Below are 16,135 nucleotides of genomic sequence, written 5' to 3'. Positions count from 1 at the left end.
TCTATATTTTTTGGCGACTTCTCTCTAAGTTTATCCCGATTCTAGTTTTTTTGAAAATTTCAACTTTTGATTTTGAAGTTAAAGTATGAAGTTCGCGTGGAGCCATTGCATCCACGGCCGTCAATACTCACAATGACAACCAAATGACATATTCAGCATCTAACCAGGCTTTAGCTCCTTTTCTTTTACTTCTTTTCCAAGAAATCGTGAAACCGAGTTCCACCAAAAATATTCTCCGCACTCACAATAGATGAGATTTTTATCCCTATTTGATTTTGACAATTTCAACATCCAATAGGGATCACATCACACTCTAGGAATCATCCACACTTCTTTTGGTCATGAAAAGAATGAAAGACCTGTCGTGGAAACATCACTTAAATGATAGGCCGGCCAATAGGCTTCAAACATTCATTCTTCACATGCACGCCCCCCTGCACCCATAGCACAAAAAAGGGATCCATCATATAGAACAAAGAAAAATGATTATCGATGTACCCACGGACAACATCAAAAAATTCTTAGAATGGTAACACGAGCAATTGTAAAAACCAGTTGTAGTAAAGGGGCAAAAATCGTAATCGACTTAAGCGGAGTTAAGCCAAACATGTGTTGAGTTAGAGTTTCCCCTTCATTGAAATTAGTATTGGGCCAACCAAGGGAATAATAGATGTCGAGTTATCTGGATTGTCGAGTTACCGAGAGTCTGTATATATATTAATATGTATATCCAATAGTTGTACCAATTTAGCTGATAAATGGTTACCCAAGATTTACAATGATGAAGTTAGAGGATGTAAAGTTGACTTAGAAAATCAAATTACATGGCGATGGATGGATATACATAATGAATAAATTGTGTGCATTATCAAATGGTGTGGTAAAGCCATCCATGTTGATAATATTGACACATCCGGCTTATCACATGCTGGAAATTATTTAGCAAATGTGGTTTTTAGTTCAGTGAACTCAACAGAAGAGAAAAACTTCTAATGTAACACATCAAGTTTTGTTTCTGCAAATATGGTTTCTTCCAGAAAGACTCTGGATAAAAAGCCTGGCTTTTCGGGACTTGCATATTGGTGCAGTGCCCACATTTTAAACTTGTTAGCCGACGATTTGGTTAAAACTGATGTAACAAAGTATGTTACAAGTATATTTAGATACTTCCACAATCATCTCTCAAAAGCATGGTATCATGTGTAAGGTGCAAGTGCATTGGTCTTCCTGCAGAGGTATGATGGAATACTTATTGTGATTCTCTTGAATCTTATGTTAAAAATTCGTCAGTTGTTACCGAAGTTTGTGAAGACCACAGATCTCAGATAGTAACATCTCTAGTGAAATCTTAAATATTTATTCAAAAAGAAATGTCAAGGACATAATTGCAATTCTGAAACCAATAGCCAATTAATTAACGATTTTGTACTAAGGAACACACACACAACTGCTCCGTAGCTGAATGTGTATTGGCATGGAAAAAGCTGCAATTGAAGATAAAAGAAGCATCAACATCAAACAATAAAAAGGTTTTGTCATCAGAGTATAAAAATAGATCTGAACAATCATTAACAGATGCACACTTTGCTGCATTTATTCTAAGCTCATCAGTGTTAACTTCTAATAGGGAATTAATGTCACAAAAGAAGAGAGAAATAAGGGTCTTTAATTAATCAAACAAAAATGTGACTGGTTTTTGGAAAAGTTGGAACCATTTTCATGCTAAAAAAATTTTTTTTTTTAACCCTAAGGTTGTTGATACAATGTCTGATTTTGAGTGGTGGAATAGTTTTTATAATGTTTTGGGTACAGATACAATTACAGAGAGCGATATGTAATTTGTAAACACACTAACTACAGCCAAATCTTTGATGCCTGTGTTGAAAGGGGATTTTTTTCAAGGTGCAGTTCATTCGAAATAGCGAAACAGATTAAGAGTAGACAAAGCATTCAAACATTCACACGGTAAAATTATTTAATACTTGTTGTAAGATATCTATCTATTCAAGAAGTGTTTTCTTCTGTTTTCTTATGATGTTTTGAAATATTTCACAAGTATGATTCTTTATCTTTAGTTTGAAAATATTTTTTAAATAGTCATTATTTTTGTAAGTTAAAATTTCTTTAATTTTATATTCATTAAAGAAAACATAAGTTAATGACTAGTGTGTAAGTAATATATATATTATATATTTTGTTTACAAAAATCAAAATAAAAAAAATCAACAACCCTGCTTTCAAGGGAGAAGAATGCAACCGTGGTAAAAATTCCAAACTTCGTCCATCTGCTATGATATGTACGAACATGAATGGCAGTGATGAAAGATTCTCATCATAGGAATAAGGGGCGGGAACTTCCTGGATCACACACAGTAAACAAAAAAGCAGGGATGAATTCTGAGACTTTTCCATTGAGGTAATTCAATGAGAGCGAAGGTGATTTTTAAATCCATCATTGTACATCGTGTGCCACTGAATTGCTCAAGTAAGTTACAGCCTCTTGATCAAGGCATAATAAAGAACCTGAAAGTAATATACAAAAGTGTACTCCCAAAAATTTTAATTAATGCAGAAAAAGAAGCAATAATTGATGTGCACCACTCTTATTTTATGTTAGCTAATGTTTTGGGAGTGACCATACAGAATTGTTGAAGGCATGCAGGTTCCGAACAAAATATTCACAAGAATGGTGAAAACAATTGAGTGTTTATTGTTGTACCGCTCATAAAAATGAAACTTGGATTCACCTAATGGAAAAAAAAGTGATTGCTCCTGAATTTTCTTTTGAAGATTACATAAATGCTCATGAAGACATACTGGTAGAAACCCAGATGACAGATGCAGACATTGTCGATCAGATCTAAAATGAAAATATAATTTTAAGTGATAAAGCTGTTGTTGATATAGAATGGCTACCCAGTTTGGAATATTTTTTTGAATTTATTTCTTTTGCGTTCCAAGGTATAGATGTTTTAGAATTAGATGATTTGGAAAAGTGTTTCATGTCTACGATCATATCAAGAAAAAAACAATGATAGGCATATTTTTATTGATGTAATTATGTGAGTTTTAAATAGAATTTTTCATTTCAAGATGAAATAATTTATCTCTATTTTATTTTAAAGTTCTTGGATTATCGAAAATTGTGAGTTACATGTAAATTATGTTTCATTTTGTTTATATGCATTATTTTTTAAGATGGTATGGGTATAATAGTTTTTTTCCCGACTATCATGTTGAGGTAGTGTCAAAAAAAAAGTTCTTAAGTAATACTTGACAGAAATTTGTCGATTGTGTTGACACATGATTATTTCTGTTATTATTGAAGAAAATAAAGGCCATAAAATTTTCAAAATCAATTTTATTTTTAAATCTGGGGGAAAAAAAACCAATACAAGTAAAAGCAATTTTTATACATTACAAGAGATTAGCATCCTCTTGTACATCACTTTTTCAATGCTTTTCGTATCAATGACATCCGCTAAAAAAAAAAATCCTGTATTTGACTAAGAGAAATGTGCACAAACAGTAAAAGGAAAATGCAAGGATTAAACAAGTAGTTGATTTTCTTCAAGTACCAGAAATTATCCTTATTTATTCACTAATAAAATAATTGGCTGGCTTATGATAAGTACCTACATTTTATTTATCAATATAGTATATATGGGAAATGACTATATTCTACCAGGGATAACTTCTCGATTGGCACTAAATCACATTAGAAAATTACATTGGTAATGAGGAAGACTTCTTAAAAACAATAGAGCTGTTGAGGGTAGGTCTAGATCTTGGGTGTACGATAGGGATAAGTCCCTCTTGCATCCCTGGATACTATGTATTTTTTTCAGAGATACATATAGTAGGAATGGAGGTAAAGGCTCGATTTATGTGAAATGTTTGCAGGCTAGGACAATTTTCGAAAATTCAGACAGCTGGAAGCATTTTTGAGGAAAAGCAAACAACCTTTTTGAATGTAATTGATGTGCTGATTCCAAACATTTTGATGTTATATGCTTCAAATCGCTAAAAAACAAAATGCCGACATACGAAATAAGCTCCTTATAACTTTTGAAGGAACAGAAAGACAATAGTGATTTTGGTGTTAAACATCATGGTTTAGGGTACATTAAATACAAACACTATTTTGTTTTCTAATCTGAAATTTTTAAGCTATTTTTTGCAAATCATAAACCAAAATGGCGGCCACATTCATTCATGCAACGTTTCATATCCATAATTTTGAACTAATAATAAAACAGTGATTCTTGTGTAACAATAGATTTTTTATGCATAAAAAAATATAGAATATTGCTTAAGTAAAACAATATTCAAAGCATAAAACCATATTGAAATATCGACAGTATCAGTGTATGGTAAATCTGTATCCTTATTCAACCTTATTTTGCCTACAGAAAGTGTATAACATCTTTCTATTCAAGGACATTCATGCACTCCTTAGTACTAGTATTTGTGAATTTGCAAGCGGTACATACAAGCTGGCCTTGCCTGCACCAGGGTTTAAGCTACGGTCACATTTTTTGCAAAATGCGAAAGAAAATTGTACAATGCAAAAAAAGTAGTAGCCACTTTCAAATATATTGAACCACAAAATGTATAACACCACAAAAATGCATACAGGAGGTAAGAAACGAGCAGACATCCAACCATTAATCATTACATTAGCATTGTGACATTTTGCTAAAGCTTCCCCCCCCCCCCCCATTTTCGTTTTTATGCGAAAGGAATTTTTTTATCCAGCTTAAACCCTGTCCTGCACGGACATGTAGCAGTCGTGTATACAACCACCCAAACATCCATAGTTGTGACATTGTCATTATAGGATTGCGGGACCAACTGTCTCCACACCATGGCTTGATAGTGGACCCATTGTACATGAAACAGTAGTGTATCTATAGTGGGAGGCAGTGCTTGTGGTGTTTTTCCTTTCCTGGCTTCGCCACAGCTGCTTGCCTCCCGATACACCTTGCATATGAACTTTTCTATCTTGTGTGCTCTTTCTTGTTTCATTTGTCAACACCAATATTTAGTAGATCATTATTATTAGTGTTAAATATTTTCCATGCTGTCTTCTTACTGATCCCAGCAATGTAGGATACTGTGTTGCATCCTCTTATAGCATGGAATCGAATGAGAATTTCAAAGACAAGATCTGTAAATAAAAGCTTCTGCCTGATTCCTTGCACTGGAATTTTTTTTGTTCCTGCTCACAACCACAATTTTGTACATCCAATCATGTGAAATAATGTTACCATTAGCCTCAATACATGTGCATCATGTGAAACAAAGGAGACAGTGAAGGACAATGCACATGCCCGATTTTTCATGGTTTGCCTGCAGTCCTTCAATAGACGAATCACGGTTGATTGTCCATACATCATCCTTGTACAATCCACCAGAAATAACAGATGTTTTGCCTGCAGGAGCATTGTTGATGAAATGATTAGAGAGAAAACAGGCCAATTGTATTCTCTGACTTAACAAGAAGGTCTCTGAATTTGTTGGGGATTGGCATGGTTAATTTTCTATAACTCTCATTGCTAAATGAGCATGCTTCAAGGCCTTATACCTTGTTCCAGCTTTGAAGTTTCATTATACTGATCAAAATTGGCATTAATCCTGTTAAAGCTTCTTCCCATAGAGATAACAAGAAAATGCATCTGCCAATTGACTAAAGTTAAAAACTCCTGCAAGCTTTCCAAGTGCAACAACTGTAATGCTTCATCATGTATTATAAGGCATAATGCAGACAGAATTATCTGGTGATAAATTACATCCTTGGCCATCACATTAGTTAGAATGTGTTGTTCATCCTGTTTTCACACTTCCGTTTGTGTTGGTAAGAGAGATTGGAACTGGCATTACTTCATGACACAAAATGCAATTTAGATACAAATTACAACCTGTCTCTCAGGCAATTACGAGGCACTGGAGAATATTCCTGTCAGTTTTTAAAATAGTTTTCTTGCCACTTACTACCAATTTAACTTCATAGAGGCACTTAAATTTCTTTGCATTTGATTTATGTACAAGATCTCTGAACTTGATGTATGTAACTTTTATCAAGAGCCATCATCTTTTCCTTCAGAAAGGTGTCTGGCTTTGACTGGAGAATATCTTGACTATCTGAAATAGCTAAATCCTTTGTGGCAATGTCCGATAATAAACATCTTCTGCAAGTACCTTGAATTTCGATAAGAAACATGTAATGCTGTTTTTCTCAATATTGTCTCTTACAATTCTGGAAGTAGATTCATTGTAAATGAATCGTTATGTCTTTACAGTCAACCATGAATAATGTCCTCGTTTTGAATGCTATGCTGGCCCTTATATTGTTTGACAGAACCCACCTTACCAATGCAGAATTTGTTTTTGTTATTTCAATGGTGCCACCACCTTTCTTTCCAATTGCATTCAACCACCCCAGGCTGTGATCAGGATCTACTTGGTTGAATTGTCTATTTGATTCTTTGACAACCAAATTTCCTTTCTGAAATGCTTTTTTTACATCCTCAAGTAGCTGCTTTACCGCACACCAACTCCAGTCATGTATCGCCTTACGACATTTTCCAACCAGTGGAATAGGGTGGTAAATGAAAGCGTAATCTATTGGTGGTTGCCCCACGCTCGGAAGGTAAAGAACGTGTTTCTGTTGTTCTTGCCTGGACCTAGATGGTAACCATCATAGTGGAAGATGAGCATCTTACCACTGCACCCCTTTAGTTCAGGTGGCTGGTTCATCGCTGCAATATGCACACATCCCTATCTTGCATAATTGGTGTGATCGTAGTGGTGAAAGTATGGAAGCATTACTCTGAATGGAAGAATATGAAAGTCCCACAGACCATCATGCTGAGCTCTAATGAATAATAATAGTATATTGACTATTTTCATAATATTTGGATTCAGCATACCCTAAAACATGTTTGACACCGAGATCACTATTTTCTTTCTGCTCCTTCAAAAGTTATCAGGGTCTCATTTTTTAAGGCCGCCAATTTGTTTTTTAGCAATTTGGAGCATATAATATCAACACCGTGGCAAATAAAATATTTGAAATCGAATACATTCAGCAAAAGTTGTCTGCCCACTTTTCCTCAAAAATGCTTCCTATACTTTTTACAGCCACATTTCTAAGAATTCACACCATTCTATAATATACACAGATCAAGTGAAATTGAATCTACCCAATCTTTGGAAGGTAAAATAATTCTGTAACTTCATGAAAATCTGGCATACATACATTGGTAAATTTTAAATTTTTTTGTGGGTACAATAAGAATCAAAATAAGTTATACAGTCAAACCTCTTTAATGAGTCACTCTTGGGAGAGCAAAAATATGACTTAGTAAGCAGAGTGACTCGTTAAATGGAGTAAGCCATAGATGTGCCAATTCCTACCAGAGGACAATTAGGACTTCCAAAAAGGGACCCGGTAAGCAGAGTGAAGTGATAACCGGGTGACGCACTAACGAGGTTTGACTATATTACACAAGTCAAACATATATGAAGATTGTCTGCTCTTGCAGGGAATCGAACACACGTCCTCTTACTTTCCAGGTGAGCCCCCAGACCACTAGACTACAAAGGTAATGAATATCTCAATCTGTCCTTTGCGAACAATCTGAATTGCGAACACGCCAAAGATCGCAATTGCTGACACTGCCACCAGATGGCGACTTATCCTAGGATGATGTCACTCTCTGCTATCCCTATGGAGGTTTTTAACAGCTGGCTGATGCAAAGATATATTCCAGAAAGAAAAAAATTCATCTGCTCTTATGGGAATCAAACCCGCATCCTCTCATTTTCTAGATGAGCACACTAGACTACAAAGGCAACGAATGTCTCAATCTTTTCTTGGAGTGTGCACTGAACGGCACCGTACATAAATGGTTGGGCCTAACTCAAGGCAAAACTTGCAATTGCTGCCACTGCCACCAGATGATGAATTATTCGAGTATGATGTCCAGTATGATGTTCCTTGGATGCAAAAATATTACCCATATTTTATGAAACATAGTATTCATATGTATTTACATATTTTTATTATTTGGTTTCTGTCTCTTCTAAAGAAAAATGTTTTAATAAAAATTTTTTAATGCTGCCATGAATCAATACATATAAAATAACATATCCTGACTGATTCCAATCACTGAGCTATAACACGCCGAAGCTATAAACATGATATGCGGTCAATGGTTTTATTTCATGACAAGTGTTTTTCGAAATTTGACCTAAAAGGGGTTTCAAAACTCAGACCTGCCAACTCTCTGGATTTAGGCAGGAGACTCCGGATTTTGGCAGAAAATTAGATTTTATGTGAGCTTTCATGTCGTGACGTCAATGACTGCCGTCATCATTCAGAAAAACACCCATAGAGGGCAGCCATGGTAATTTCCATCTAGGGCAACAGGAAAAACGTCTTGGTGACAGCATTTAGCAACTGACAAAGATATGACTTTGTTTACGTAGCGTTAATCAGCAATCATTTATCAGGGATAAGCCCTTGGTTGCCAAAATTCCTGTATAATTGTTATTGTATTCCATTAACAGCCGTGTGATAAATACAAGTTTTTTTTTGTCAGCAGCTTTGTGTTTTAAAGTTGTTTCCTCTGATTAAGTGTCTTCAGAAAGAAAATATAAAACTAAACTAAATATAAAGCTTTAAAGAGTTCATATACCCAAGATTATAAATCACTGATAGGGGTTATTCAAGTATTACATCAGCATTGAGGGGGTTTGAAGGTTGCTTACGTCATCAACCACCCCTTTTTGAAGATATGAAATATTCTAAGCTGTTGACAAAATTCTGCTAACGGGGGGGGGGGGGGGGGGTGTCACAAAACACTGACCAATAAGGGGGTTGAAAGGTTACATAGAAAAATCATGTCTAGCTGAAACTGTTGAAATAAAAAGTACTAAATTTATTCAGTATTGGAGACTCACTAAAAATCGATTTTTCAAAATTCAACTGGTAAGGGTTACTTTGGGCAATCATGGCGCCAAGTTAAAACTATAAATATATGATATTTGGTGAGTATTATATTTCTTAATATAGACACCCACTATGAGAGGATTTCTGAAAATTAAACCCCCAAGATCATGATGGTTTTAAATGCTGTATGGGTGGGATGAGTATGGAGAACCAGTGCCGAGTAATTTTCAGACTACTAAATCCACACGAGAGACAATGGGTTAGCTAGTTTCTAATATTTATAGAACCTCTTATATTCCTGCCCATCAGCAATAAATTAAGGAATTTACCCCCTATGTTTTCTAATATATAGACCCTGATTTTTTGTAATTTCTGCAATGAAATTTTGTCAGTATAGTAACACATAGAGAAAATATGGTGATTGAATAATCTGCCAGCTGTTTTACACAATGAAACACTCGTATGAAAAATTTTTAAACATGAAAACAGGTGTGTGACCATGTTTGTTAATATTTATAGATTTAGAAGGCTTTGACCACCTTTCATACAGGCTATCGTGCCTGTAGTCTATAGATCACAGATTTCCAGCCGTTGAAAGTTTTTTGGGGATTTATCATGATCAAACGCCAGAACTCAAAAATAATCCCTGAATGCAAAGAGTGTCCCACCCAAACATGACATGAGAACCTCATTTGCCTGAGGCCTTCCATTATAAGATCTGGCACAATGATCTCTGACAATAAATATATAAATTAAGAGATGGTGCCTAAGCCCTCTTTTGTTTTGCCCTGGAGCTACGATACTATCAAATCAGCTGTAGAGACACCTTTTTTCTTTTTTATATAAATATTCAAAAATTTGAGTTCTACAGAACTCGCCATTAAGGGCTTTGTGAAAAAGCCTTATTAACCAAGGGTTCCACAAATAGTTTTACATTGTAAACTCTTGCTCTAGATCAGTGGTTCTCAACCTTTTTGGAACTGTGGCCTGGTGAATCAAATTGCTGAGAATTTACGGCCCGGTCTAGAATAGTTTACTCGTTCAAAAGTTAATAATAAATAAACGTTAATATAAAGTTAATTAATAAACAACCAATTACATTTTGATTGTGAGATGATTAATTAAAAACCCATTTAATCAATTAATTAAACCCTTCTTTAATTGATTAATTAATTTAATCTATTTTAATTAATTAAAACCCATTTATAATGAATTGAATTCATTATTTTCTTGCGGAGTGATGCAACATTTTTTTTCCGGTAATGTATTAATAACGTGCAGAAGTCAAAACATAAACGAAGCGTTTCATCAGCAACTGCAGTAAACATCATCATTGCTTAAGCGCCAGAACCTGGGTACTGAGGCTGTTTGAGCGCTCCCAATATATTTTACGAGATGGCTGAGCCACCAATAATCAATATACAATGCAACACTCCACTCACTCTCCTGCATAAGGGCTTGAGCCCATATATACGGGACAAATGGCAACCTTCAGCCCCCCTCAACGTTTTCTTCATTTCTGCGCTTCTACCTCATTAAAAAATTCAATTGATCACAAATCAATCGAGACGTCTTAATATTCAATTCTAGACTAATTTCGCATAGTGTGTAAAAATATGAAGTTTTCATTCATAGTGGGCAATGGAATTTTTTTTGAGCTGACATCAATGCAGCACTTATTTATTAGCACTTTTTTAATAACTTAGTGTAAAATATATTTTAAAATCGAACTTTGCATTTAATCTTAGCTAGAAAGAAGGTAATGATATAAAAAAATCATCTATATTGTAACTCACCATAAAAGTCTGCTGAAGAGCAGAAAATTGTTCATTTTTGGGCGAAACACTTTTTGGTATATTCAGGATAGATGCTTATGTTAAATTGTGTAACTTGATAAATTACAAAATTTTGATCGCGATTTTTCTACTCTAAAACTTTTCTCTATTTTTTAACAAAAATTGAGATTTGTGAACCTATCCACACTCTGGGAAAGGAATCAAAACGAAAACTTTCGCAACGTAATTCACTGCGTTTTTGCAAAGAAAACAGTATTCGAGTTATCACCAGTAGTTATGTGCACCTTGATGACCGATTCAAAAACACATTATTTTCTGTATACAGATGGTGCTTCACTGATTAGTCTCTGAGATTTGCCACGCATATGTGAAATACTTCGTTCTTTTCTGAGAACACATACTAAATCGTGAAGAGGTTTTTACCACTGGCCATAAATAAACGGGTCCAAATGGTCGATGGTGGTTTTCTATTGCCCGGAAATTTTCCTAATCACTCGCAATTATTCCCCTTTGAAGTTATGCAGCTTGGCGAGTAGCACAGATGTTTTTCCAGTCTCCAAGGAACGTGGGATGCAGAGTTTTCTCATGGCATTATTTTTTGTCTTCAGGACATTTTCTGTGGTGCCGACAATGGCAAACCGTGGACACGCAAACGACAGGGTCATCTGGTTGTCAACAGAGAGAGCCCTGAAGCAGTAGGATATTTTCGGGGAAAGGGAGGGAGAGTATGGAAGAACATTCCCCACCCCTGCTGTATTGTTTGGGTCTCATGAAGACGGATACTCAAAAATACGAAAAGAAAAAAAACACAATTAAAAATACTAGTTTCGATGGGGGAGGGAAGGACCAGAGATATGTTTCCTTGTTGGGCCTTGCAACAAAATGAAGGATTTTCAGTGCAATAAGGGGAAAAGGAATCCTCCAAATTCTTATAATTTACAATTGCGGCTGGAAGCCTTTGATCTGGAACTCTAGGAGGGTTTTTCATCTTCCTTTGTATGATTTTTAGACTGAAAACTAAAATAATATGTACCATAATAGTGAAATAAACCAATTAGTTATTCGTGAAAATACTCTTTGAAAAATGAAAGGGTAATGTATAATGAATAAGAATATTCTCGTGGCCCGGTACGATTGATGTCACGGCCCGGCGGTTCAGAAACACTGCTCTAGATAGTTTAATGTCACAAGAACTTTTTCCATGTAATGTGAATGAGGGTCACTTTTAAAAAAAAACAGCACAAAGTAAATTTTTTTCCCATTTTTATTCTTTTTATGTTGATGACAATAATTGAAAACCGACGATATGATTTCATAATCCGCAAGCCTTTAAATGTTGTGAAATCCAACATTGCCAGGTTAAATCTGAGAAGTCGACAGCTCTATACATCAGTGGAAGTGTCAAACGCTTATTGTAAGAGCCGGCACTCAAGGATGCTTGTTAACAAGCATGAATATGCAATTTGTATTCAACATGAAAAGTATAGAAATGAAAAAAAACAAATATTGACTATGTACTATTTTTTCTGTTTTAGAAAGTGACCCGTGTCTGCATTACATGAAAAAAAAGTCCTTGTGATATCATGCCACCTAGACTTCAGGCAAATTGTATGAAAGGTGGTCAAAGCCATCTAAATCATTCAATGTAAACAAACATGGTGCCGTTTTCTTGTTGAAAACTCAACACATGCAGGAATACGTGATTACCAATATCACAGAACACTAGAACCATTTATTGAAAATCTAGAATGTTTACCATATAATCCTTACCATAAAAATTTATGAATTCACATCAGAATTCAGCCAAGTGAAACTATTTAATATTAGCATATGCTTGAAATTTAAATAAGTAAAATTAATATACATACTTGTTTGTGCGCTTCTGTTGTAGCAGATTTTTTGTACGGTTTCAATTCTTCAGATCCAAATCCTGGTATCCACATATTCCATTTTTTTTCTACAAAGATTCATATAAGATACATATAAAGATTGTCTCAAATATTTTTAATAATTGTTTTAGTTAAATAACAAATCAAACATTTTGCACACATTTTTTTATACATGAATTTTTTATACGCCGGTGAAATTTACTGCAACAGAATTTTACTCAAGAACTGTAATAATAAAAATGAAAACTTTTTTTTTAGTACTGTATATCAAACTGTTCTCAAACTTTTATCTTTTGCAGCTCTATAGAATAGTCTTACAAAGAACCGTTTCATGGTATTGAATAGGCACACATTAATAAGGACAGCTTACGTGTTAACACACACTTTGAGAACCACTAATACGGATGGACAGCATATTTAAAGTACATTTTGAGCTATTGTCATTAATTGTTTGACACACTCGATCCGGCATACTGTTAACTAGTTTCTGAAGACAGGGATTCAGAGGAGACAACTTTTTTAATAAGATACTTTAATGTGGTAGTACTTGAAAACTATGGGCACATTTATGTATATAACAGAAATAATAGGCTCCTAAAGGTTTTCCAGAGGATTTAGGTCTGGGCTCATTGCCTACTGCACACGTACCCAATTATCAGTAAACAATTCACAGGTGAATGTAGATATGAATATTGTCTTTTTGAGTCACCCAATGATGTTCCCCTATTGCACTCGCAGTTGAAAGTAATTACAGAAATTTTTCTGTGTTCTTGAATGATAAGAAAGTCTTGAACGTACATATTCAGATAAGAGACATATATAGATGGAGCACTTTTGTGTGGCAAAAACTAATTCTGAAGAGTCACATGCCACTATGCCTGAAAAGTGTTTAACCAGTGTGTGCTACCAGCACTGACTTATGGAGCTGAAATGTCGACACACAAGCAAGCAAGACGATACAAAGGCTACAGACAACATAAAGAAGCTTGGAAAGATGTATGCTAGGCATCACTAGGAGAGACAGAAAACGAATCACTTGGTTAAGGAACCACACAAAGGTATACATCATGGAAGAATTAAACGTGTGAAATGTAAATGAGCTGGACATATTGCAAGAAGACAGGACAACAGATGGACTCCAAATATTCTAGATTGGTACCCTGTGGTGTTAAACGTCCAAGAAGGCGTCCCCAAGCAAGATGGATTGACGAGATCATGCTGGAGGCAACTGGATGGCTAAAACATCATACAGAGCAGAATGGAAAAATTCAGAGGAGACCTTCATCTTGCAGTGGATTGAAAATAGTTGTTGATGATATAATTATAGTTAAAATGTAATGTTCTCTTATTGGCGTAATCTTCAAAAACAATGTCCGCCATATGTCACCACACGCGCAGAAAGAACATGAATGTAAGTTTATATCAAATTTGAATAAATTGTTTCACATTGCTCATGCTAATGCTTTGGAAATTATAAAAATTGAAGAAGGAAGAAAATTTTTACTGAGTAAATGAGCCGGTATGAAGGGGATGTCTTGGGGGAGTCTACAGCAAAGCATGAAGAAAGGTCATTATTGAGAGTCAGAAAACATGAAAACAGACAGAATAAGACTCATTGTAGTTCTAAGATCGCTGGCAATTTGATGGATTCAGAAGAATCGTCAGGCATTGAGGTTATTTCTGACCTGGGCCTTCATCAAACATTACCCAGATGACTTTTGAGGAAAACATGGATGTGCCGATACGTTTAGGGATTAAAAATGTACGTGGGAGGAAATATTTTTTAACTCCAAAATTAATGGGACTGTACTTGATCGATGCTACATTACTCAGAGAAATGCTGTTTTTATTCTCGAAGCCGCAGCTGAATCTTTAGGGTATAGATGCACTGGCAATCAATTGAAATACGATTCAAAGATATCGGCATAGGAGGAGATTGACTTGGAAGTCTGGGGGGCAAGGTCATTATTGCTAGGGGGGCACAATGATGTCAATTCATATATACATTATGTTATATCGAACCACTGGAAGAATATATATATATATGTAATTATCAGATTAACCCAGGCTCCTAGTGGTCCAATATACATTTAGAATAAAACGATGACTCATGAAAGAAAGAATCAGTTAAATTTCATTAGCATTAATATTTAATCAAATGATCATATGAAACGAACGAGTTATATTCACACAAAATAAAAGTCAATTAGAAAAATCCATTTCCACGATATCAAATTCTGCATAATACATAAACAAAATACTGTATGTTCAATTATAATAATTTTAACTTGATGTTGGAATATCTCTCTTTTAATCACATTTTATACCTAATTTCACCATCTCTGCCCCCGGTTAATTCCTCCTAATTTAGGTTTTAACTAAACGTCTATAATTTACTAGAATTGTGGTAAGAATTCCTTCCCTACCTTTTCCTCCATCCCTTTCATCACGGATGATCGCCGCTCCTGATGCTACAGTTGAAAAATGTGTTTTCAAAAAAATTCTCCTCTTTCTACATTTTTTTTCCAACTTGATTTCTAGTTTTCACTAATCAATCTCCTCTAATTTTTCAAAGATTCAAAAAAGTAAAGTTTTGAGGGGTACCAACCCCCTATTTCTAATTGGTAGTCCGGCTTCAAAGAAAGATCCTTCTATTGGGTGATGAGGATTACGTAGGTACAAATAGTATTAAATTGACATCATTGGTCAAGGTTCACCCCCTACGATCTTTCGAAGCATAAGGGAGGAAGACGTTTTCTGTGGGGGGGGGGGGGGTCGTACGAAAAGAAGGAAAAGAAAAGAAGAGAGGAAGCAAGAAAGTCAGAAGGCACATATTCCCAAGAAGGGATGCGTACAATAGATGAAATAAAGCCAATAAAGTCAATTGCCTGCAGGTGGCAATTACAATGGTCAAGAGGCTTCAGTATATAGGGGGAGAGAGAGAAAAAAGAAGAATACGGAGCGGCTATTACGCAAACTTTGAAGGGGCCCTTTAAGTAAGTGGCCATAAAATTAAGGAGTGTTGATGGAGGCGAAAGAGCATGTTTTTTACAATTTAAATGGCTCAAGTCCCCTTTTCCCTTTTCTCTTATTATTATATTATATTGGGCTGGAAATTGGACCTCTCCCGCTTCATCTGATAGCGATGGCTATTGACGCCATAGCAATTAGAACAGTCGACTCCACGTTTGACTCTGGGGGGGGGGGGCAATCAGTTTTGTATCCGTTCATTGGGATTGTAAATTGTCGTCTGCTTTAAATGTGAGAGACTTAGAAAGTGAAAGGCTACCTATCATTGTTACACATAAAGAAAAATTACTCTGGGTGCCAAAATTAGAAAATTCTTCAGGGAAGGAGCAAGCTATGGCTGTACGGAATGTTCTAAAAGATATGGGATTGGCAGATAAGGCTCAAATTCTCTGTTCTGACACAACCAATTCCAATACTGGTCGTATCAAAGGTGCAATTAAATTTCTAGAGCAGTATGCAGATCG

At 35.3% G+C, this 16,135-nt stretch overlaps 1 protein-coding gene across 1 annotated transcript in view; it reads right to left on the bottom strand.

Annotated features, from left to right (window-relative positions):
- Positions 1-3,341: 3,341 nt before the first annotated feature.
- The window catches only part of LOC149069404 (transcription initiation factor TFIID subunit 12-like), a 96,201-nt gene continuing 83,407 nt past the window's right edge, over positions 3,342-16,135 (bottom strand). Inside the window, exons 5-6 of the mRNA XM_089249645.1 lie at positions 12,621-12,709; positions 3,342-3,481 (exon numbers count right to left, since the gene is read on the bottom strand). Coding sequence (XP_089105771.1) covers positions 3,446-3,481; positions 12,621-12,709 — 125 coding nt within the window. The 3' untranslated portion in view covers positions 3,342-3,445. The remainder of the gene's footprint in view (positions 3,482-12,620; positions 12,710-16,135) is intronic.

The sequence above is a fragment of the Pholcus phalangioides genome, unplaced genomic scaffold (genome assembly GCF_987345545.1).
Source record: "Pholcus phalangioides strain wild (caught in Gottingen) unplaced genomic scaffold, Ppha-v1.0 ptg000022l_1, whole genome shotgun sequence".
NCBI classification, from domain to species: domain Eukaryota; kingdom Metazoa; phylum Arthropoda; class Arachnida; order Araneae; family Pholcidae; genus Pholcus; species Pholcus phalangioides.
This window is presented reverse-complemented; position numbering and strand designations above follow the sequence as displayed.